The 24,942-nt window shown below is 53.1% G+C and overlaps 1 protein-coding gene across 2 annotated transcripts; it reads right to left on the reverse strand.

Moving 5' to 3' along the window:
- Positions 1-2,468: 2,468 nt before the first annotated feature.
- Positions 2,469-24,936, reverse strand: ASIC1 (acid sensing ion channel subunit 1). 2 transcript variants are annotated; one of them, XM_029955381.1, is made up of 12 exons: positions 24,815-24,936; positions 23,594-23,971; positions 22,785-22,980; positions 6,506-6,656; positions 5,748-5,875; positions 5,315-5,465; positions 4,878-4,934; positions 4,276-4,429; positions 3,746-3,837; positions 3,169-3,248; positions 2,985-3,089; positions 2,469-2,827 (listed from the first exon to the last, which is right to left on the reverse strand). In XM_029955381.1, exons 2-12 carry the CDS (start codon positions 23,953-23,955, stop codon positions 2,723-2,725), a joined length of 1,581 nt encoding a protein of 526 aa, XP_029811241.1. In that variant the 5' UTR covers positions 23,956-23,971; positions 24,815-24,936; the 3' UTR covers positions 2,469-2,722. The 2 variants fall into 2 exon arrangements, with proteins under 2 accessions (XP_029811241.1, XP_029811240.1); XM_029955380.1 differs by lacking the exons at positions 22,785-22,980; positions 23,594-23,971; positions 24,815-24,936 and adding an exon at positions 9,138-9,895.
- Between the last annotated feature and the right edge of the window lie 6 nt (positions 24,937-24,942).

Consider the following 24,942-nt stretch of genomic DNA (forward strand, 5'->3'; position numbering starts at 1 on the left):
AGGCGAGGCCCTGGAAAGAAGGACCACACCTCAACCTCAACGCTCTGATGATGGGGTTGATGGAGAAATGGCTTCATCTAGGCGCAATAGATTTAAATTTCCAAAGCGCTTTGTTTTTTTGTTTCCTTCTCTACTACTGTAAGCCTGGGGGCGCTGAAGAGGACAATGCTCCGTTTATTCCATTTTACAAACTGGAAAGCTGATCTTAGTGAATGACTTGGCAAAGATCAACCAAGTTAGCAATAAAGCCAAAGCCCAGAATCAACATCTTCTGGCTCATAGCCCAGAGCTCATTCCACAGATAATACAGTGCATCAATAACTACCTCACACCCTCACACCAGAACTTGAACCCAACTTTGTCCCTGAACTTTAAAACCTAACCTGTTTCCAGATTTTATTTTGGATTTTGACCCTGCCCGCTCTCCAAAGAATCCTTTGTGCTAGGACTTCTCTTTGGGACCTTTGACCCCAGAGGCCTTTGACCTCTCCTCCTCTTTCCCTGCCCAGTGGTTCAAACCATACCTGGTGTGATGGCCAGTCTGTCCCATCCCAGGAGGACCAGGGTCTCCTTGCTCACACCTCCTTAGTTCTCCCGTTGTTTGGCCCTAAGCTAAGCACAGTTTTAGGCACTTCGTGGAAAGGCCCAAATACTATTCAAATAAGAGAAGAACAACAACTGAAGAGATGGTTGAAACCCAGTTTATTAGACCAGAGGCATGCGTCACCCATAGCCCTGCGTGCTGTTCCCCATCCAGTGCACACCCTTTGGCCTTCCTCCTGCTTCCCTCTGGAGAGGTCTGATCTCCAAGGAAGTTCTAGGAACCAAGAGTTCCCCAACGTCCCAGAGCCTCACTTTCTAGCTCCAGGCCAATGCACAGGTGACCTGCCACAGGTCCTGTTCTGAGGTTGGAGACCAAGAGACAGTTGGGTGAAGACCTGGGAAAAGGTAGGGCTCTGGCCTAGGGGGAGTGCCTGGGGGAAGGGGCATGGCAGGCCCACTACCTCACTTAGTTTCTCATTAAGATAGGAAGGGAGAGACAGAAGAGCAGAGCTTTCAACTTCCCCTCTAGGCCTGTATATTTTTCCCACCATTACCAAACCATACCTCACCAGAAAATACAAGTGGTGGGCTTAGGTATCAGGTGAGGAAAGGAGGCTGGGCACTCAGAAGGAAGGAAAGGTCACTGACTGAGGACCTCAACTTCTGTCCGTCAGCACCCCACTGCTCCAGGTACAAGAGTCACCAATCCACAGCTCCCCTTGTCTCTGACACCCTTGGCTTAGTGTACAGAGCAGATCTCCCCTCCCTGGGTGAGGGCTCTCTCTGTAGCTACCCCTTCCCTGGGGAGGCCACAGTCAGCCAGGCAAAGGGCTTTGGGATTGTGAAACGGGAGAGAATGTTAAGGCTACGGGGAGGGCATAGGATGCCCGGGTTGGTGGGAGAGGGTGAGGCCAGAAAGAGGCAGAGCTTGTGATTCACAGCTTCCTTTATGTCGCCACCGAGACAGTGCGAAGGTTACAATGCGCGTGTCGTCTCCTTGTGCTTCTCAGAGGGATGTGTGTACACAGTACAGACACCAGGGGAGAGAGTCCAACTCTTTATACAGGCGAAGGCATTCAGAGACCAGGGAGGGAGTAGAAACACAGAAAGGGGGACTTGGAGCAGGAGGATGGTTCTTAGAGACAAAAGGGGATGGGGTAGAGACGGACAGAGTTAGGGGAAAGTATATACAGAGATATAGCAATATAGAGTCTGTATCATATAGAAATAGAAAATGCAGATGAGGTTGTTGAGAGAAGCAAATGAAGTTGGGAAAGAGGACTTGGGAGAGTTCCATAAGAAAATTTATGGATGCGGCCCTCTACAGGGGCCCCTGGGAGAGGGACCAGTGAGGTTAGGCACCAGTGCCCCTCTCCCCGAGCTAGACTGCAACCAGCTAGATCTTTCATGGGACGGTAGAGGAGTGCTACCTCTTGGGATTTCTCTCCAGCAGTTCTGGGGTGGGAGTGAACTTGTAGGTAGCAGGATGCGGCCTACAGCACCGGGGCCACATCTTCCCCCCATCATCCACTTCTTCAGAGGATTCCCATCCCCAACTCCCTAGATAGAGACTTCACATGGAAGGGGGTGGGAATGGGGACTGGGGTCTTAGTTCCTGCCTGGAGACTTGGGGTTGGAGGGGGGGGTCACTGGGCTGAGAGGGTCTCTTAAGGCTGGGGAAGCCCCCCCCCCAACTAGCCCTCCCCTTCAAGGTACATTCTCTGATTTGGGGCCAAATTCCAGACCCCAAGGATCCCCTCCACCCCCCACAGGGAGGGGCTTTGGTGCCGGGTGGCAGCAGAATGTAGGTGGACAGTCAGATGACAGACAGCCAGACAGACATAATTCAGGCTGGGAGCTGGGGGAGGCAGCATGGAGCAGAGAGGGGCAGCCTGAGGTCACCTGCCCCATTCTCTCTTTTTAGTTTTTAGTTTTTTAGTTTTTTAATTTTTTGATTAGTTTCAGTAAAAATAAAAAGAATGGAATAGAGGCAGGGAGAGGGCTCGATGGTCAAGACTCCTTCCTCACCACAGTCAAGAGGAAAGGACTGACCAGGAGTAGGGGACTACCTTGGGAGCGGGGAGTGAGTCCCCAGGGCCGATGTGGGGGGGCGCAGCTGAGGCCCCCTTACTCTCCCAGCCCTCCCCACCTAGGCCTTTGGTACAGTGGCCTGCGGGGCTCAGCAGGTAAAGTCCTCAAAAGTGCCTCGGGCCGGATGGTGAGGTAGGATGTTGGCAGCATACTTCATCCCGGCAGGATGGCCCCGGAGGCTCTCACACGGGTTCTAGGGGAACGGCACAGGACAGGTACTGGTTATCAGAAGGGCCACAGGTGGTACCGGGGCGTGGGGGAGGCAAAGGAGAAGAGGTGGTGAGGGGGGTGGTCCTGGGGTTGGGGGGGAAGGGACAGGGCCTGAGGGCACCCCTCTCTTGCTCCCTCACATGTCTTTTGACGTCATCCAGGCTAAGGGCCACACCCTTGTCTGCGCTGCTCCTTTTGGCCTCCTTCTGGCACTTTCCTCTTCTGCACAGCTTGTGCTTAATGACCTGAGACAGAGGTGAGTGGCTGGGCAGGCTGGAACCCTGCAGCGCTGTGGCCCCGCCCTGACATCCCACCCACAAGTACCTCATAGGCGTAGTCAAAGAGCTCCAGTACTGTGAGGATGCTGGCCCCAATGAACAGGCCCATCTGTCCCCCAATGTCACCTGCAGGGGAGGGGGCACAGGGAGGACAGTGGTGTCAGGACACCTTGGAAGCAGCAGAGCTTACTGGAACAGGGACAGTTAAGTCGTATTTGCAAATAGATCTACAGCCTTTATACAGAAGGAGCACAAAGCAATTCTGGTGGGGTTCTTATTTTCTTCATGCTTTTCTGCCTTTTTTTTTTTCTTTTCTAAAGTGGACAGGTATTATTCAGAAAATATAAAATACCCCAACATTCATTTTCTGGGCAAATTTTCAAAGGTTTATGAAAGAGTCCCCCATTCATGCTCACAGGCCTGTCTCTACCACTTTGCCCTAAGAGAAGGTTCAGCCCCCTCCTCCCACTCTATACCAAGACAACAGAGTTTGGGGAAAGGACCGAGGGGGACAGCATGAGAGAAAGGAACTTGTGGGACAGAGGGAGGCAGCCTGCTTTGAGTGGTAGAGTGTCACACCATGCCCATAGCATGGGAAGGGGACAGTGCCATGAGCAGCTCACCCAGGAGCCCTGCAATTTCATAGGCCTTCTTCTGCTCAATAGTCTCATAGTTGAGGACTTCAAAGAAAATGTCCAGCACCAGGATGTTCTCCCTGCAAAGGGGTTGGGGGAGGAGACCTAGGTTCAAGTCACATCTCTGTCCCTTACTAGCTAGGTGACCTTAGCAAGTTATCCTCTCTGAATCTGTCTCCATTTCCATAAAATGAGATGTCAATGGGGGTACCTGCCTTTTAGGACTGTCATAAGGATTAAATGTGATGGCATCTATGAAAAGACGTTCTGCACACCAGCAAGCAAGGTGTGACCCCAGTTGTAGCAGTGAGGATGAAGATAGAGAATGAAGCAAGGAGGAAAGAGGTGCTTCCTTTGCTTGCTCCAGCTAGATCTGCCTTCCATGCCCACCCTAGACCCTTTGGTTGCCTTCCCCTTGTTATCTCAGCCTCCTCCTGTCTGCTGGACCCTCAAAGCCCACTTATACCCTTTGCAAGTCCCAGCCCAAGGGCCCTGCCCTGTGCAGTTAGAGCCCTTACCCTATGTACTGTTCAGACTTGTTGAACTTCTTGGCCAGGTACTTGGCTGACGCTTTGCTGGGGATCTTGACCATGGACAGCTCCTTGCCATAGCGGGTTAGGTTGCAGGGCATTTCACACACACAGTACTCCTGGTCCTTCTCCACCAGGAAGTCTGTGCCCGACCAGGTGAGACGCACCAGTTGAGTGGGGTCCTTTGGCCAGCACCTTCCCAACATGAACATCCTGGCCCTGTCCAAAGCAAACCTGGACCCCCTTCTCTTTTTCTGACCTGTCCTTTGCCTCAGCCCTGTGCCTGCCCTGTGCTGATCCTCACCCAGCTCCCCATGGATATTTTGCAATCCTATATCTCATTGCCTCAGGGCCCTGAGGGGTTAACCAGCTGAGACACTGAGAGAAAGTGAGGGCCCCTCCCTGGTGATCCCAGTTCATTTTTCACAGGAGCCTCTAGAGATGCTATTCCCTGCCTTGCTGAGGTCAGACACAGGAGAGAGAGTTCAAGTGAAGCCCGATCCAGGAGTTATTTGAAGCTTCTGGGAACTTGGTCTAAACCCCCATGCATGTGGCTCCTCCCAAGACCGCCCCAGGACAGGGGTGCTCACCCAGAGCAGGATCCGCACACTCCTTATACTGTTCTGGAGTGCAGTATGGGGCATCCCCTAACAAAGGAGAAAAGACAGTGGTGCAGGATGGAGATTAAAGGGGTCTTGTGATGATGGTGGTATCAAGGGCCTAGAAACTGGAAGCTAGGAAAAGGTGGGAGGGCAGGACTAGCCATCCCCCAGTCTGTCCTGAAGGTGACTCACCCTACAGTCCACATCCCTCTTGGACCCTTCCCACACTTTCCTATAGGTACAGGCAAGAATTGAGGTCAGAAGGACAAGAGCCATAGGAACATGGATGGGGCTAGAACCGGGGTGGGGAGAAGCTAGTTAGTCTTGCTTCCATGTTGGCAGGTGGTTGGTATGCATGGGGAGCTGGTGATTGGCAATGCAGGCTGCGGGGCCCCAAGTTTGGGTCTGGAGCTTTGGGGCCTGACCTGGCATGTGCACCATGCGACAGTTACAGTTCTCCACCAAGTAGCGTGTCTCACAGTCGATGCGGCAGGCAGTTATGCTGTAGGAGTCGAAGAAATCCGAGTCCATGGTAACAGCTTTGCAGGTGCCCCAGGGCGGGGGCAGGTAGATGAGCTGCTGGGAGAGCCAGGGAGCTGGGGGGTGTGGGGACTTCTCCCCGAGTCACCTTGATGGACTTCTCTGACAAGACGCAGAACTCAGGAGTCCTGCCCCCTCTCCCTCCGCAAACTCTGAGGGTCTCAGAGTTTACAGAGCATTCCTGTTCATCCATGCGTCTCACTAGTCAGACTGGTACCCAGACCCTAGCTCACTTGTCCCTCCTGTATTCATTGCCCACCACTCCATCTCGACCCCTCAACACCCCACCCTGGGACCAGCTTCCCGTGGTCCTCTCACCCGCTGCTCCTGGCAGGACACAAAGGTCTGGAACCCTGGGGCCACACCAAAGCCCAGCTGGTCGATGAAGGGAGGTTCATCCTGACTGTGGATCTGCACTTTGATGCCCGCTTCGAAGGACGTCTCATCTATGGGAATGAGGGGGTTGTGTATTGGGAAGGCTTCTGACTCCCTAACTTCCTTCAGAGCTGGGGCTGTGGCACCTCTCCTTGGAGTAAGTACAGTGCTCACTGGGACAGGAGGAGGGGTTAGTCTGTTAGTCTGTGGGGGCCCTCACCCATCCCCAGGCTCCTTTCGGGTTCGCTAACTCCATGCTGCCCTGATGAACCCTGCAACCTACATACTTTTCTTACCTGGCTTCCGTTGTGCATCTTGGTGTCTTAAATTCTTTCCCAGACACTTTCTATTTCTCCCTTTCCTTTTGTCTGTTCTGCCCATCTCTCTCAGCCCCAAGGCCCCCTGAGACCAGACTGACTGCAGACGGCCCAAGAAGAGAGGCAGTTATTTATAGAGCAAGTGGCGGCCACTGATGGAAAGGAATGGCTGGTTACCCTGGAGAGTAACTGAACCAGGAAGGGAGAGCCAGAGAACTGTGAGGGTGGCAGTCAGGTAGAGTCAGAGATGGAGAAGGCAAGATGGTAGGAAGAAGGAGGGAGAGTCCAAGTCCTGCCTCAAGTCCTACAGCGGAGCTCAGGGGTCCCCTGGTGGAGGCTGATGACTAGGGCCATGGGAAGGGGCCCCTGAGAGAAGTGACATACCAGTCTCTCCCCATACGGGCAGGTATTCGTCCTGCTGGATGTCCAGCATGATCTCCAGCCCATTGCCAGTCCCACCCTTCATGGTCTTCAGCCGTGGACGCCCATCTCGGCCCGAATTGAAGGTGTAGCACTTTCCGTACCGTGTGAAGACCTGGCGAGGGCAGAGTGGAGAACCTGAGAGTCCTGGCAGCACCCCGCTACCTACCAAGGGCTGTCCCCAAAACCCTCAACTGCTCAGGAAGGATTCCTTCTGTGCAGCCCATTCTCCATTTGTCCTCCTCCTCACTCATTCTCTGCCCCTCTTTGCCCTGCTCTGTGCCCTGGAAAGCTGATCCCGGCGGGGTGTGCTGTCCGTGCTCCTCTGCCCCTTAGACAGGCTCTGGGTTCAGGGTGGCCAATGGGAGCTATCAATAAGGGATCAGAGGGCAGAAGGAGACAGAGATCAGGGCGTTCATCCTCCCCCACCCTTCTCCCCTCTGAGAATGTTCTGGCAGTGGTTTAGGCCCTCCGTGGCTACAGAACCTGCCAGGAGAGCGCCCTGCATAGCATCGCCGCTTCCCTGTGCCCCTTTAGCCCTGTATGTGACAACTTCCCACTACCACTAGGTGCCTGAGGCCTTCTGAGATAGATCTTCTCTTCTCCTGGATTTTGCCCCAGGCATCTGACATCGTGCTCTCCCCAAGCTCCTTCCCCCAAACCAAGGTAAGCGGTTTAGTTTTCTCTAGCAAGTAGTCCCTTATGTCTGTCATTGTCCCATCATCACCAGAACCTGAAAGTAGACCCAGTTGCCATCTCAAGGACCATGCTCACCCAAGTACCAGCACCTCCTCTCCAAGGATTTGGTACTGAGCACCCAGACATGCTTGGCAATGCTTGTACAGAACCATGAGGGCCTCAGAGGAGATCTGAGCCCTGGGGGCAGTCTTTCCACCCAGTCCCTCAGAGCAGCCCTTATCACAACTCTGATTACACAGCCACAGAAAGAAGAATGAACCAGTTCTTTATGGCCCTCTCCCTACAGCTTGCCTGAATGTTTCCAGGTTTCCACAAATGGGGTGAAGCTGCTTTTACTACTGCTTGATGGTGACAAAGTCCACAAAGCAAGTCAGAAGGTCAGTACAGACATAGTCCAGGGAAAGAGAAAGACAGTATCAGGCCAGACCAGAGCCGTGGGGGTGTGTGTGTGGAGATTCCTAGGGAATAGAGTACCCATCGCCCTCCCCTTTCCTGCAACAGCCTCCTCCCCCATCCAGAAAAAGAAAACACATGCTTTCCCCTATTCTGTGGGTAAGGTCCAGAGATGAGGTAGAGGGAGAACTCCAATGACTCTCAATCCCCCAGCCTCACAATGACGTTTTGTGGTACTCAGTCACAGGCTCCAGACACACATCCACACCCACCCTCCATCTGGAAAGTGAGGGACCCCAGATGGGCAAGAATTCCAGCTCTGCCTGCGCGGAGGGCTGTGAGGTTGACCAGTGAACTGCTGCTGCCACCTGGTGGTTCTGTGTGAGAAGTGTCTGCTCTACCCTTAGGTCCAGAGGCAGCCAGGTTGACCCCTTTGTTATTCCATTTTCCTATATTTCTTGGCCCGTCTGAGGTCCAGTGGCCAAAACCTTGAGGTCCCTGCCTGCAGTTGGTCCAGAACACACTGATGACACCCACCTGCTCCTGCACTATGAACCAGGTGGGGGACTGGAGGCAGGTGAGGGGGAAGGGAAGGTCTGGCATCTGGCACCTGGAGGGGGCAGGAGAGGGCTCAGTCCAGACAGAACTGGAAGCTGAACTGGGGAGGAGAGAGGGTGCTGGCTTGGTGCCTCAGCAAGGACCCTAGACTCCAGAGTGGGAGGACAAGCGTGAGGCTGACTCCCATTGATGGCTTTCCTGATCCTCACTCACTCAGAGCTGGAGGGAAGGGGGGGATTTAGAGGAGGCTCGTTGTTCTCCCTCAGATATACAGACAGACACACAGACACACAGACACAGACACACACAGACACACAGACACACACACACACACACACACAGTAGGAGGAGAACTGAAAGACCATATAACGATGCACTGAAGTCCCTGCTGTAGTCATTACTAAGAAGAGGCATGGTGGGGTGGAGTTGGGGGTGGCCCCACCCCTCCATGTCCCTTCCACACTCTTCTGGGCCTCCAGAGATTAGGTGATACCTGCCCCAGCTCCAGTCCAGGGGTGACAGTCAAAATTGTTAAGACCAGGCATAGGTACCACCATCAGACCAAAGGTTGACCCCAAAGACAGACCAAGGTCCTAGGCCCTGCTGGATTGCGGGGAGATCTGGGAAAGGGCTGGAGATGCTAGAGAATATTTAGGGAGACACCAGGGGCCTCAGGGCAGCAACTAATTGCCAACTAGCACAGGTGAATTTCAAGACTCTACCAGGAAGAGCAGCATGGCACAGACCTGAAAATAGCAGCCCAGTGCCAGACCCTGGGGCTCCCGGAACTAGCTGGGGCCAGGTCTCTCTGAGGCAGGTCAGAAAGTGTGGGTGGCCCAGGTGAGGCGGGGGAGGTGGTCAGCAGCCCAGCCCCAGGAGGTGATGGTCAGGGCGAGCCATGTCGGACACTCTTAGGGTGCAATGCCCAGCCCAGGCCCCCACTCACCACTGAGAAGTTGTGAGGGCCACAGGGCCCCCCGCAGTAGGAACAATAGAGCAGCATGTCCTCTAGCCGGTGGCAGGAGCGATTGTAGAAGCGGTGCAGGTTAAAGGGCTCCCCAGAGAAGGCCTCAGGCCCCGGTGGGGCCAGTGGCACCCCAGGGTCATCACTTTCATCCAGCCCCAGCATGGGGGCCAGGTAGAGCAAGTCAGGGTAGCTGAGCTGGGACAGCCGCACGGCATTAGTGTTGCAGAGGGTGACCGCCGGGAAGGCCAGCTCTGTGGTGGCCACCTCGTCTAGCAGAGTCACGTGCGGGTAGCTGAGGTAATAGGCAACGCGGTCCCCTACCTGGCACAAGAAGGCACCCAGTGCCAGGACAAAGGCCACTGCCCACAGGGCCTGCCTCGGCCCTGGACCCCCCTCCACAAAGATGTGGTTGGCGCCATGCAGGGTGCAGCTATTAGCAAAGGCCACCAAATCCATGGGCGAATCCCCCTCTCCAGTCTCCTTCCTCACTGCCTCCTTTTCCTTCTCTTCTTCCTCTTCTGACTCTGAGTTGTCTTGCTGCTGCCGCTGGTGGGGACCCCAAACATCTCCCAAGGGCCTTGGGGCTTCCTCTCCAGAGGAGAATGACAGAGAGCAGAAGATCTGGATGGGCATCTTCTCCAGGGGTTGCTGGCACGGGGGATTGGCAGGTCAAGGAAGAGACAGATGTGATCTCAGGCAGGGTCCAGCAGGGCCAGGCACACAGACCTTCTGCCAGATCTCCTCTGCCCCGCCGCCGCCGCCGCCGCTGCCGCTGCCGCTGCCGGCCAGCTGTCCTCTGCCAGGGCCTCCGTGGCAGTGTGGCTGCGATGGGGCTGAGACTGGGCGGGGTGTGGGGAGGAGGACCTGCGTGTTCAGCTGGGGAGGGCGGGCCTCTGGGCCTGATGAATAATGGATGGTGGTGGGAAAAGGAGGCTGATGGAGAGGAGGGAGCCCCTTTCCTGTCACCAACTCCAGCAGGACAGAGAGGGTCAAAGACAGTGGAAACCGTAGATGAGTGAGCCTAGAGGCTCCAGGTGAGATGGGACCTAGCAGACTCCTTTGCTCCCACAGCCCAGAGCCACAGTCCTTGCCCCTCCTCCATGACATTCAAGCTCCTTGTCACCATCCCATAGGCTCCTCACCATCTCCCTTGGCCTTCCTATCCCAATTCTGGGTCCTCACACCCGTTTTCAACTGGCACAGCCATTCCCCTGAGATATCAGAGCTTCCACACTCTCTAGGTTCTCTCTTGGACCTCTGATTCCTCCATGACTTCCCTTGATTCATAATCCCCCCCAATTATTTCACTGACCATACTCCCACCATCTCCTAATACTCACATAAGACCCCAGTTCCCTTTCAGTCACTCCCCTGACCCCAATTCACCCTGTTACTTCCTGAACCCTAATTCCCCTGTAATCATTGCCTTGACCTCCAGTTTCCCTCAAGCCAGTCCCTGACCCCATTTATCCTCCTCCCCTCCCTCCCCTGATTCTGGCTCAGCTTCAAGTCTGCACCCTCCCCTGTGCTGAGCAACACTTAGGTCACTTTCCCTTCCTCCACCTTTCCCTTCTGTGGCTTGGGGGTCAGCCCAGGTTCCATTAGCAGAGGTCTCTCACTGACCACAGACTCATTTATGGCCAGTTCCCGGCACCAGTGGCGGGGCAGGGGGAGGGACCCCATCTCTTGCAGCTGAAAAGCTTCCTGGCAGACCACCACTCCCCCTCCCAGCTTGCCCACCCCTCAACCATCCAGGAGAGGAGTTCGAGGAATTCTGTCTGGTAGGTGGAAGAAATTGAGATCAGAGCAAACTGCTAGGTCAGGTGGAGGGTGTCAGGAACCAATCTGGAGTGTTCCCCAAACCCTCAGCCTCATAGAGACTTGCCCCCCATTTACCATTCTCTGCTCCCTGGCCCCTGGCCCCTCTGTGCACTCTGATTACTCAGGGCCACTGATTCAGGAACTTGAGCCACTAGCCAAGTCTCCAGGGCCTAGAAGGTGACCTGGGGGGAGGAGAGGAAGGGAGGGAGGGAGGGAGGGGAAGCTTGTTAACCCTTCCTCTGCAGGGCCAGAGAAAAGCAGTGGGGTCATATGAGTTTACTTCAGCCTTGCCCTTCCTTAACCGGCACAAAGCCCCAGACCTCCTTCCCCCTCCTCTTCTCCCCTCCCTCCCTGCTCCCACACCTCTTCCCTTCTCCATTTTCATGCAGAGACCCTGGAGTGTGTTGGGGATCAGGAGGCCGGGTGCCAGATTCCAGCAGAACTGACTGATGTAGGATCTTTGGCCTCAGCTTTGCTGCCAGGGACACAGAGGCCCCAGAAGAAGCTTGGTGTTTGAGCTCTGGCCCATCTCCACTCTTTCACCATTGCCCTCAGACTGGCCTCTACCTCATTTAACTATACAATGGCCTTCCGACTGCTCTTCCCAATCCCCTGCCTCCTAATAGTTTCTCCCCACCTTATATAGTTCTGTATGTAATTCTGACCACTCTCCTGTGTAGAGACTTTCAAGCCCCAGTACCTCTTGGTAAAATCACCCCCATCTCAAGAGGAGCTATGAGACCTTTGCAAGTTACCTTCCAGCCTCCCTTCCCCATCAGTCCACAGCAGTCCAGTGCGTAGCCACCCTGCCCTTCTCCCATTCTGCATACACGCTAGGCTCATCCACAGCTCCATGCCTTCCCTGGACTCTATCTGGAGAATTTCATTTTTCAAGACTTTATAAACATATTACTTCCTCCAAGAAGCCTTCCCTGATAGCACAGGGCATAGTTAGTACCCACTCAGGGCACTGAATGAAGGGTCCAATTCTGCTCAAGCCCCTTCAGGCATGAGTAGTGACCCATAGCTTCTTGAAGACAGGGACTATGAGAATAAAAGAGCAAGACCCAAGGACCATGTGAAGAAACTAGAACCAAAAAAGACCAGGAACACCCAGGGCAACCAGAGAGGTCACTGAAGAGATGAGGAGAGAGATTACGGCCCTCCCCTCCTTTAGCTGTTGTCCTCAGGCTTCTTCTGTATGAATTCATGGGTTCCTTTCCTCTTTCTGGTCCCATATGCATCTTCTCTGCACTGCCCCCCACCCCCTCACCCCAGACCTCAGCTTCTAGCAGGCTGCGCATCCTCAGGACGTGTTTCAGAGGTAAGTTCTAGGCCTGGGGTGTGGGTGGGGAAGCTGCAGCTGCCCATGTGTCCCACACCCACTAGAGGGCACTGTTCCCCTCCTTCAGACTTCTGGAAGGAGCCTAGCTTAGACTTCCTGAGGGAAGAAACCAAGGCAGGGGACACTTCCACTGTGAGGCTTCACCAGAGAGAAGGGCACGCACACACACAGCAGCTTCGGAGGACGGCAAATCCAGCATGGCAGGACACTTCTTCCCCCACACCAACACAAAGACCTACACTGCACACCTACACATCACTACACACAGCTGCCTTGTGGGGCAACAAAGACACACGCGCACACACACACACAGACACACACACATATGCACGCATTTCCTCCCTCCTCCATCCTCTAACATTCTCTCCCACCTCATCTTGTTCCAGTAGACAAATCCAAAGTTTTCACAGTAATGGGAGGTAAGGAAGGTATCAAGCAGCACACACAGACCCCCAAGCACACACAGAGACCCCAGGGGAAATGGCCAAGCAGACACGTAGGTAGGACAGCACTCGAGTCTGAACCCTCTGTCCAAGGATGCAACCCTTCCCTGTGCTGTTCCCCGCTCAGCTCTGCTCTTAAGCTGTGTGGCAACTCAGTGGTTTCTGCCTTTTCTCCGCGTGTCTTTCTAAACTCCCTCGCCCTCAACATCTGTACAATGTCTCATGCTCTTCAATTGATATCTCATGGGATCCTTAAACAACGTAGCGAAATAAGCAGGTTTGAGTAACTTCACCCCCACTTGGCAAATGAGGAAACTGAGGCACAATGATCTGTTCAGGTTTCATGGAGAGCAAGTAATGGGCATGAGATCCTCCTCCCCCAAGTCCCTATTTCTTCATAATAAACAAACTTAAAAAAAAAAATATATATATATATAAAGGACCAGGATCTTACCCTTGTGGAGCTTACTGTCTAATGGGGGAGACAGACACTGTTTTCTAAAAATTGCAAAAGTAAGTATTTGATTGCAAACTATGATAAGTGTCATGAAAAAAACAATATGCCTCTCTGTGAGTGAATGACAGGGAGCTCTGACCCCGCCTTAGGAATCAAAGCAGGTTTCTCTGAGGAAGTGATGTTTGAATTGCAATCTAAAGAATAAGGGGGCATAATTAGGTAAAGGTCTGCATGGGGGTGGGGAGTGGGGGCAAGGGGAATGAGTATTCTGGAGAACAGAGTCATGCAAAGGCCCTGAAGACCACAGAAGAAGAGAGCTAAGCAGAGGAATATGTAGCCGGAGAGCCAGAGCAGGGTAAGAACAGGCTGGAGAAACAGGCAGGACCCAGACCTTTCAGGGCCTTGAAGGCCCTAGCAAGGATTCTGGCGCAAGGACAATGGGAGGCACACCATGGGAGGATTTCAAGTGACAGAGCAGTGTTTGAAGAGAGGACTCTGGAACGGCCACAGGGGTTGCTGGAAGACCTGTTATGAAATCACTAGAGGGTCTAGGTAAGACAGGGAGTAGTGGGCTGGCTTGGTGTGGGGCAACAGGGCAGGGATATTTAGGAGGCAATGGCGGCAGGTCTCATTAAAGGAGGTTAGGGAGACAGAGTGTCAGGGATGGTTTCTAGTCCGCATAAGTGGCTGAATGGTGGGGTGGCTCGCCAGGCCAGAACACAAGGCGAGGACTAGTTCAGGAGATGAGATGAGGAATTTGGCTCTGCACATTGGGGACAGCCAAGTGGAGATGTGAAGTAGGAGATTGGTCATCTGGCGCTGAGGCTAAGAGGAGAGAGCTGGACCGAGGCACACATCTGGCACTTGCTGGTGTACAGATGCTGACTGAAGTCACAAGTGAAGATGAGAAGGCCCAAGAATAGAATAGAAAGTGAAAGAAAGGAAGAAAGATAGAAAGAACGAACGAACAAGCAAGACTGCTTTGTCACTATCCACTGAAGCTAAACAGAATCCCAACCTGTAACGTAACCACAGCTCCTAGTTATATACCCAAGCAATGAGTACCTATGACAACTAAAAAACATAAACAAAAATGTTCACGGTGGCTTTATTTATAATAGCCAAAAAACTAGTACATTTGTTACAACCCAAATGTCTAGCAAGAGTAGAATGAGTAAACACATGTTGGTGTATTTACACAATGAGATACAATGCAGCATCAACAAAGAGCTGACTACCAACCACACCAAATGAGACAATCTCACAGACAGAATCAAAAGCAAAAGAAGACAGGCGCAAAAGTGTGTATGGAGGATATATATAGTCTAGTGACTTCAAGATCAGGTGGAATTTACCTGTACTGACAGAAGTCAGAATAATGGTTAACTCTTACGGGGTGGTATTGACTAGGAAAGGGCCCAAAGGAACTTTCCAGGGTGCCAGAAATGTTTACACTTTTATGTCAATGTAAGGACATACTGATATAATATGTAAAATATTACATTGTGAGATACACCAATGTAGGGGTGCCTAGCTAGCGGTCGGTAGGGCATGTGACTCTTGATCTTGGAGTCAGAGCTTTGGGTCCCACATTGGGTATAGAGATTACTTAAAAAGAAAATCTTATATGTAAAAAAAGGATACACCAATGTAAAAATATACTAATGAAAAATTCATCAAGTTGCACCGCTAAATTGTGCCCTCATGATTTATAAGAAGAGAAATGCTTGGGATTGAAACTTGAGCAGTGCTGACAGTGAATGGCCAAGTAGAAGAGAATGAACTGGCAATGAGACAGAGAAGGAGGAACTAGACAAAGGAGGTAAATCAAGAGAGTGTAGGTGTCAGGACAGAACAGTTTTAAAAAGAGGAGGTGGTCAACCATTTTTGAATGTTTTTCAGAGATTAAGGATAAAAAATGTTTGCAGGATCCAGCCACATGGAGGTCCCTGGTGGCCGTAGCTAGAACCATTTTTGGTGCAGTGCTGGGGGCAGTCAGAAGGCAGCCTGAAGTAGATTGAAGAGTGAGTTTGAGATGAGAAAATGGAGACAGTAGAATATACATCACTATCCAGAATTTTGTCTGTGAAAGGAGGCAGAGAGATAGTGTGCAAGCTGGAGCTGGAAGGAGCTATGGAGTTGAGAGACCTTTGGTTTTGGTTTTTACCTTAACCTCGACCCGGATACACAGTAAGTGCTCAATAGATGATAGCTGTCATGTTAGCTATGTATTTCTAGATGGGAGAATCATAAACAAGTTTCAGTGTCAGTAGGTAGGTTCCACTGGAGAGGGAGAGACTGACAGTAGAAGAAGGAGAGGCAACATCTTAAGGGTAAAATTTCTATATGGGCAGGAAATCAGATGGAAAGAATAGGTTGAGATTTCAGCCTAGATAAGAGGAATACTCCCCTCTGGGGATTGGTGCCTAGAGGAAGGGCAAGTTCTTGGCTGAGGCTTCTATCTTCTCTCTAGAGCAGGAGGCAAGGTCATTTGTGGAAGCTGAGTGGGGGGCTAGGAAGGGTGGCTGTCTGAGATGAGTAGAGAGGTTTGCAGTAGTCATTGGACGAGCAAGGTGACCAGGAAAACACAACGGGGTTGCCAGGAGGCACTGCAGGCCTGTTTCAGGATATTGATCATGGGCACAAGGTGATTTCAAGCTGGCCTGTTATGCGACTTCCTCTGGTAGAGCTTGTCTACCCTAGAGCCACCCCGAGTAAAGCCAGTGGTGGGTCTATCTATTAAGCTGGGATTGGGCCAAATGGTGCAATGAAAATGCAGAGGAATCAAAAGACTTGGTGTGGCCAACCTGAGTCTGGGGTTCCTTCTCCTTTGCACTCTTTCTTTTCCTTTCTGCCTCCTGCTTCTTTAGAGAACATGGCAAGCTGGGAAGCCAGAAACCCTCCTCCTCCCACCACCCTGCTCTACACATCTGCTCCTACAGTCACACACAAAGAACCTGGACCTAGAAGATCTGAAGTCAAGGTCCCACTCTGGCATTCACTGATTATGTGACCTTAGACAACTCACTTAACATCCCTGAGCCTCAGTTTCCTCCTCTTTCAAGTGAAGATATTAATACCTTCCCGCCTCCCAGAGTTTTGAGGACCATGAGCTAAAGCAAAGGGAATTTGTATATTGCAAAGCTCGACTGGAAGAGATGATTAATTTTGCTGATATGTGCTCTGCATGCAACCAGAGGTCTGCCTGCACACGGCTCCCTCCCATAACCACACTGAGCTGTGTGTGCCCCCATGCACATCCACACACGTCCATCTCACACCCTAATCTGCATCCACATTCTCTCATTCTCAGACACCCCCATGGAGGTGTGCATGTGTGCTTGCACAATTGGGGCACACATGTAGTGAGTGTGTCGTAAGAAAGGCTGAGTTGGCTGTTATCCATGGTCAAGGCCACTGCAGCAGTCTCGCTCCTAGGAATGTCCCCAGCCTGGCTAGATGATGTGACATACTGATTAGAGACACACAGCACTAAGCTACACTGCCCCACCTCCCAGGGCCCCCGGGACTGCAGCCACATGAAGTAGGTGCAGATAAGAAGAGTGAGAAAGGGTTTTCTTTCCAAGAACTCATAGTAGCTCAGAAAAATCACAACTTGTCCTCCCTTCCCCTTGGGGGTGGCCTTGGAGAACCTGGGGTGCCAGAGTCTCTGTCCTTAAAGTTTCTTAAGAGAACTTCCCCTCAAGGTGAATACACAGCTTTTTTGCGCTCATTTAAAATTTTTCCACAAGGAAGGGTCACCTGGTGGCTCAGTTGGTTGAGTGTCCGACTTCAGCTCAGGTCATAATCTCAGGGTTCCTGAGATTGAGCCCCGCATCAGGCTTGTTGCTATGAGCACAGAGCCCACTTTGGATCCTCTGTTCCCCCTCTCCCTGCCTCTCCCCTGCTCATACACTCTCTCTCAAAAATAAATAAAAACATTTATAATTTTTTTTTTTTTGCCACAAGGAAGAGGTCTGATCCACGTGTCCAGGAAAGTCAGCACCACGTGTCCATTCCACACATGGGCCAGCGTGGGCTTAGCCAGAGAGTCCCAGAGGCTGAAAGAGGGGCTGCCCCTTGGCAAAGAATAATTTAGCGACCTTCTTAAAGCCCCCTTTCCTCACAGGAAATTGGGCCTAGAAGCTGAGAAGTGAAGCCAGATGAAACTATGCCTAAAATAGACCCCAGGCGTCCCCACGCCCAGCCTCACCTTCTGCCTGAACTAGGCACCACTTCTCATTCTTGCTGTCTGCTTCCCAGTTTGGCCTCCCAGAATCCTTATACAAGAGTCCTGACTTTGGAGGTTCTCAACCCTCTGGCTGGAGAGGCCACCTTAGACCTACAGTGAGGACAGATTTGCGCCTAGGCTGCCTGGCCGAAGGCAGACAATGACCCCTGCTGGAGAGCAGTGGGCTGTGCATCTGCTGGGGGAGGATGGCAGCGGGCGTGGGGAGAGTCACCACACATTCTATAAAACGAGTTTCTGGGGCACCTGACTGGCTTAATCGGTTAAGCGTGTGACTTCAACTCAGGTCATGATCTCACAGTTCGTGGGTTCCAACCCAGTGTCAGGCTCTGTGCTGACAGCGCATTTGGGATTCTCTCTCTTCCTGTCCCTTTCTCTCTCTCTCTCTCTCTCTCTCTCTCTCTGCCCCGCCCCTGCGCTCTCGCTCTCAGTTGCTCTCTCTCTCACACACACACACACACAAAAACAAACATAAAAAGAAAACCTGGAGTTTCTGAATAGCTGAGCTGGGCTGGGGAGATTAGAAGGACTCCACCTAGATGTCGAGGGTCCTCTGGTACCAGGCACATTACTCCCTATCCCTTGAGGCTTCCTTTGTTACTGTCGCCACCTTCTAGGCTCTGAGCCTCTCTGGGTACCACACTTAACTCTAAGTTCCCCGAGTGCAGGGACTGGAGCCAAACGGAGCCTTACACTTCCAACCCCAGTCTCCATCATCATTCGCCCCAAAACTGAAATTGCCTTCCACAAAATTGAAGCATGCTCAGAAGCAACTTCCACCCGCAGCAGAAACAGGACCTCCCTGCAGGCCTCCGCTTTGCTTCTCAGATGGATGCAAACCAGGTGCAGCAGTGACCGTACCTTTGAGTTTTCCCAGGGCGGAGGACCAGGGCAGGAGAAAGGCCCAAGGCTTGGAGGCGCTCCCCCAACCTCTGCACTTCCAACTCTGCCCCCAGAGGCATTTAGTTACTTACATCAATTCCCTATTACTTTAGCCAACTGCCAGGAGATCAATTAACTTAGAATAGCCTCCTTGCTGGGAGAGGGGTGGAGTCAAGAATGGCAGAGGAGGAAGAAAGGAGGGGAGAGTAGGTGAGAGAGAAAACTATGTTATCCAAAGAATGTTTGTGTGAGAGAGATGGAGAGGGAGAAACCCCGACCGGGGTCCCCAGGATTCTTGCAGCTGACTCTACTCCGGCTCCTTCCTCCCCACTCTGGCACTTCTGAGAGAGGGAGGGAGGAAGAGAAGGGTAAGGCTGGAAGGAATGCCCTCCTCCAAAGTTAACTTCTCTGCTCCAGCCTCTCCAGTCCCTCTGCAATCTGTGCATGCTCCCCCATCCCCCCCCCCCGGCCCCCACACACACCACCGGGCCTCTGTCCCCAGCAGAGTTGCTCAGGACCCTCCTTCAGTCTGGGCAGCTTTCCCCCTTGGCAGCCCCTCCATTCGCTGCTAGCTGGAGGGAACAGACCCAGGTAGTGAGGTCTGAGCTGGTCTGAGTTGCTACTCAGTGGGAGCGGGGTATGGATGTGAGGGGTGTCAGTGAAAGAGCAGAGCCAAGCCAGGGATAAGGAAGCTCCCGTGCTAGTCCTGGCTCTCTCTGGGACCTGCACCCAGCTCAGCTTGCTATATAAGATGGACACTCCCTCCCCTCGCCAGGTCCCAGGATCACCCACTTACACCCACTTCTTATATCTGCTTCTCACCCCTCTAGGTGATCCTGAAGAGTCCTGTCCCCCTCCAGAACGTTAGGGGGGTTTCTGTGCCCCTGAGTCCTGGCGGGGGCAGGGGGACTCCTGTAGGCCCCTCAATCCCTTATCCCCCAATTCCACCCCCACCTGAGAGAGAATACTATCTCCACTGCACACGCACCCCAAAGATTTCCATTTTCTGCCCTCCCCTTCCTTCTCTTCCAGGGTCCAGAAATGAATTCACCACTCTCTCTCCCCCAGGCAAAGGCTCTGGGTCTCAGCTGGAGGAGGGGGGTGGCATAGGGCTGACTGGGCAGCCATCTGCCAGCCCCCTCCCCTGGTGCTGTTCAGCATTCCAGCCACACAGGCGCTCCCACTGCCAGGGACAGATAAGGTGCAGCTGGAGGCTGGCACCAGCTGCGACTGTGCTCACTCCCTCCGGCCCCCACCCAGACACTGGCAGACAGCTGCGCCCCTGGTCTCCCTCCATGGAACTCCTGCCCTGCGGTGGCCTGGCTGGCCTCAAGTAGGGTGGGAGAGAGCACAGCCTCAGACCCTGTTGCCCTGGCAACAAAGCACCCCACCTCAAAGGAGAAGAAGTGGCCAGGGAAGAGGGGTCCTTGAGAGTGGGTTTCTGGTTGCTTTTATGGTAGCTCAGGAGAAGCCACTAAGGTCTACCCTCTGCTTCTTCAGTCCCAAAGATTTTCCAAATCAGTTTCTCCCAGATTTAGCCCAGGTTCTCCAAATTTATCCCCACTCTCCCAAGCTGACTCAGCTACTGCTGGGGGATGGACCCCGTCAAACACACTGTGACCACCAGTTCCATCCCCTACAGTTGAGCTGGATTCAGAAGCACATCTGGGGGGAATACTTGTCCCTGCAGATCCCTGCCAGAGGAGCTGGCATCTTTGAGGGACCAGAGTATGCCCTTTCTATGCCCCCTGAACTGTCCTCCATGAGCAAGGTTCTCGTTGTTAGATGAGCTTTGCCCTTGGAAACCTGGAGAGGAGTTCACATGTACCCATCACACTATATTTTGCAAAACCTCTGAGCCAGGGCTTGGACTCCTAGTTAGAACCTCTGTTTCAAGGAAGCAGAAGATGCCAGGACAGTCTCTCCTAAGCTCTGACCCAATAGGCAAATGCTTTCTGTCAGTGCCATCGGGCTAGATACATATCACTTGGCCTAGTAGAGAATGGCAAGGATGGAGAGGCAGATGTTAACCAATAGACCAAAGTAGAAGAGAGAGAAGGTGGAGCATCAGCAAGGAGTGTCTATGCCTCTTTGTACCAGGGAGTTGGAGGAGAGTGCCGGAACCCTTCTTTTCCACCAGGGAGAGGTCAGACATGGACTCTCAACCAAACTCCCATCAGTGTAGTAACAAAAATTCCTATTGGCAGAAGTGGTAGAGTTCCTGACATGGAAAGGGGCAGGCAGGGAGGCCAATGAGAGAGGGTAGAAGGAGGGGCTGAGAGGTTTGGGTGCAGTCAGATTTAGGGTCAGGTCTTTGACATGCGCTCAGAAACATCCAAAACCTAGTCTTCCCTGGCAACCCAGAACCAAGAAGTGCCAGTGCTGGGCCTGAGGGCTACTACTTCTTGTGTCGCCCCTTGCCCCAACCCCAAGCAAGAGGAAGAACTCAGACTGTTCCAGAACTTTGTGAACCAGTCATATCTCCATCTGTCTACTTAGAAGTGTTCTCTCAGATAACATAGACCAATCACATTTCAGCATCTCCATTTTCATGAACCAAACACGTCTTAGCATCACCACTTGGAATCTTTCTGGACATGAGGGACAGATGGAGCCTCAACTGAACACTTTCTATGGACTAATTATATCCCCACTATACCTGAGAAGGTATATTCTGTCCATTGTCCAAATTACAAGCCATCCAAGCTAATGGGTTTTCTCTTTCTTGTTGGTCCCTTCAGCTTGTATACTAGGTATGTTACAGAGGAGAAAGGCTCTGCCTTTCACTTCTGCCTTTGCCTAACTTTTACTACTCATGGGTATATAATTGGTGAGCCTAGGAACCCTTTGGTCTCAGGCTCTGGGGAATCCAGGACTTTCCTGTTTTGAGGAAGGAAAAGGGGGAAGTCATTAATGCACCATTCTATGCTCCCCATCCACTTGGGTCAGCAAGGAGTATAGTCCTGTAACCTTTGTCTGGCAGGATTGACAAAGGCACATGAAACTGGTCTGCAGAGTAAGGCGTAAGAAAATTGGGCATTCTTGTATAATCTCAGCAGAAAAAAACAAGCATGACCATAGCTACAACATTTCTACACAAACGAATGGAGTTCATGCTCCCTTAATGCTGGAAGGAAGCAAGCAAAAAGGGGAGGGAATGGGCAGGGAGGAAAGGGAATATCTGAGTGCAGAGAATTAGGGGCAGGCATGGATAGCAAGGGGGTCCTGGGGGAGGCTGGGTTTTCAAAGAGCAATGACAAGGATTGGAAATGGACACAATGACTCCAGGATCAGCTATATTAACAAAGAGCACACTTCACTGGAACTTAATGAGACATGGGTTCTAATCTTGAATCTGTCACTAACCAGCTATGTGAACTCAGGCAATTCATTCTACTTCTCTGTGTATCAGTTTGTGCATTTGTAAAATAGATATAATGTGGCCATTTATCCAGGAAGTTGAAGGACAGTCTCCAAGGCATTCTGAAGGGTTATAAGCATCATTTTCTCATCTGGTGATATTTTTCATACATGGCTCCAGGTCTTCTGGAACCTTTCCAGCCTGTCTGGTTGTAACCACTCAGGAACCTATACGACTTGCCCAGGATCACCTGGCACATGAGATTCAAGTCAGTTCCCCTAACCGTCTTTGGGATGCTGGCTTTGAGGCACCCCATCTGTGGGGGCATCTCCATTTTAAGGGATGGAAAAAAAAAGCAAAGAGAACTTCCAGTTCAACCATGACTGTACCCCAAACAATCTCTCCTTCCTCAGACCCTGGCTCTGTGGCTCTGTGGCTCTTGCTGGCAAGGGGGGTGGGGAACCCAATTGGACAGTATGTGCGTGTATGTCTGTGTGTGTGTGTGTATGGGCAGGGGTGGCACAGAGAGAATCACCTGTCTGGCTATTTAAAAGAAAGCCTCCCTTGCTTCCCAGGTTTCTCAGTGCTTCCCAAACTTAAGTCCAAACCGCCTGCTGAAATGTAAATTCTGATTCAGTTTGTCGAGGGAGTGGAGTAGCTAAGTCCTGTAGTTCTTTCAAGCTCCTGGATGATAGTCCTCAGACCTCATTTCAAGTAATAAGGCCACAGCTTACCCACCACCACGTCCAGCTTTGACACCTGTGGCCCACAAAGTAAGCTTGGTGGGGTCAAAGCCATGGCAGGCGCCGGCGCGTGTGTCTGTCCCCCTCTGTGTGTTATGCACTGTGGGCTCTCTTTCCTGCCATCATGGACACAAGGCTGATGCTCAGACCCTCACACAGAGCACATGTGCCTGTGCTGAGCTACATCCCCTCCCAACGGAAGCAAACCCCAGGGACCCACCGCGTCCTCTTCCAGAGCAGCAAACTCCAAGAGAGGCCTGGTTCCTAATCTCCTCCTCCTCTGGGGGCAGGGCTGACTCTGCCTCACACCAGGGGATTCACTCACCACCTTGAAGTCTTCTGCGCTACAGACCTCCCCTCGGAAGTGGCAGGATAGCAGCATGTCTCGAATGTCGTGCCCTGCACGGTCGTAGAACTCCCGCATGTTGAAGGGCTTGGGCTTGAAGCTGCGGAAGTTGGCCTTGTCCTGCAGTATCTCCAGCTGCTTTTCATCTGCCATCTGTGTGTCCGGTATCTCATACCTGGAGCCCGGGGGTGGGGAGGGGCAGCGCATGGATCAGCATGACCATTCCTGCCACCACTGGGTCTCCAGTGTCCCATACCCAACCTGGGGGAGGGGAGGAGCAGGGAGGAGGGGAGCAATCAGCCCTGCAGAGCTGTGTGAGTCCAGAGGACCTGCACCCCGGGTTCTGAGAAGATAGTGGGATCTGTAGGATCTGCAGTGGTTGCATGGGTAAGGGAGAGGTGGGCAGAGACATCAAGGCCGTAGCTATCTTTTATACTACAGTCTCTGCCCTTTAAAGATAGCGGAGAAGGAGGAGAAGATCAAGACACAGTGGCAGGAGGGTGGCAAAGGTCACTCCAGAGAGGGTGCTAATGTCTCACAGCTCTGTCTGGGTAGGAGCAGAGCTGTTTGGGACTATGCTGGGATCAGAGATTGGGTGCCCTTAAGTGCATGCTCAGCAGCACCCCAATTCCTTTGCTTTGAGTGGCAGGCTTGGGGGGCCTAGAGGACAGGGATGTCTGGGCTTCACAGTGGGTTCAGAGAGGCAAGTACCCTGATGGAGGTAGCTAGGAGCTGGGATGCATGCAAGTCCAAGGAGCCCAGCTAGCGGATGGGTGGGAGCCGCCCACCTGTTGTTGAGCAGGGCCAGCAGCTCCCCAGCGTGGTACAGGTCATTCTTGGAGACTTGGCTAAAGCGGAACTCGTTGAGATTGCACAGCGTGACCGCGGGGAAGGTGAGCTGGGAAGCAGCCACCTCATCGAGCTTGGTGACGTGGTGGTAGTGGAAGTAGTACTGCACTCGCTCGGTGCACACACACAGCAGCACAGCCAGCGAGCCCAGGAAGCACAGGGCCCAGAGCGCCCGCTTCAGAGAAAGCCGTTCGTAGGAGAAGATGTGGGCCAGGCCGTGCAGCGTGGAGCTGCTGGCGAAGGCCTGGATGCTCACTGGCTGGACGCCACCCACCTCTTCCTCCTCGGCCTTCAGTTCCATCCTTGCCCAGGGGATCCTGAGGAAAGGGGGTGGGAAGTCTGTTATTGTCCTGAGATGAAAGTACACATGGGGGGCCCTGCATGTGTGTCCATTCAGAATCCCTGTCACCAGAGGTCACTGCCTCTGGGGTAGGAGACTTCCTCTGTGTGTGAGCACAGAGGTGTCTGGCCAAGGGACACACTCATAGAAGAGGATTCCTCTCTATGCAGGGGCTTTGGGGGCAGCGCAGGCCAAGAGAATGCTCTCCCAGGAGAGCTTCCCAGGCCAGAGGAGACCCCAGATGTAATCATCAGAGGGTGAGAGGAAAGTCCTAATATTTCCACAGGCAGTCACAGGAGTTCCCTCCAGATGTGGGGTCACTCTGGGACAGGAGTCCACCCCATCCTGAGACGAAACCTCCCCCAGATGGACAGAACCCAGGGTTAGAAGCTCCTGGCCAAGGGTGTCCCCAGGACTGGGCTTTCACCTGGCTAAGCTAAACCTGGGCTAATCCCCCACCCCCCTTGCCGGGAGGTGGGGAGGGGCCCAGCCAGAGTCCTCACCTGCGGGCGTCTCCAGTTCTCCTAACGGCGCAGGCTATACGTGTGTCTGTTTGGGGTGGTGGGGGGTGGAGGGCAGTCCGAGGTGGATGCATGGGGGGGGGCACGGTTCCCTATGACAGCTAGCTGTCCCCGCCCCGGACGCAACCCCCCCAACCAGTCCAGCTTCTCGACGCAGCCAGATCCCCTGCTCGGCCCCCGCCCCCCTCCCCAGCCACCGAGCCGCCCCAGCAGCTGGGGAAAAGCGAGAGGGGAGGAAAGTCTCGGCTTCGGGGCGCTGGGGAGTCCCACAGCCAAAGGCGGGGGGATCGGAGACCCACCTGAGGGGGCTTCGGGAACCCGGCAAGCGGCGGCGGGTCCTGGGGCGCGGGGCCGGACGCGGACTCAGCGCCGAGCCGCGGAGGGGCTCATGGCCCGGAGTCGGAGCCCGCGGCTGCCGCGGCACGCC

This window comes from Suricata suricatta, chromosome 10 (assembly GCF_006229205.1).
Source record: "Suricata suricatta isolate VVHF042 chromosome 10, meerkat_22Aug2017_6uvM2_HiC, whole genome shotgun sequence".
In the NCBI taxonomy this organism is placed as follows: Eukaryota; Metazoa; Chordata; class Mammalia; order Carnivora; family Herpestidae; genus Suricata; species Suricata suricatta.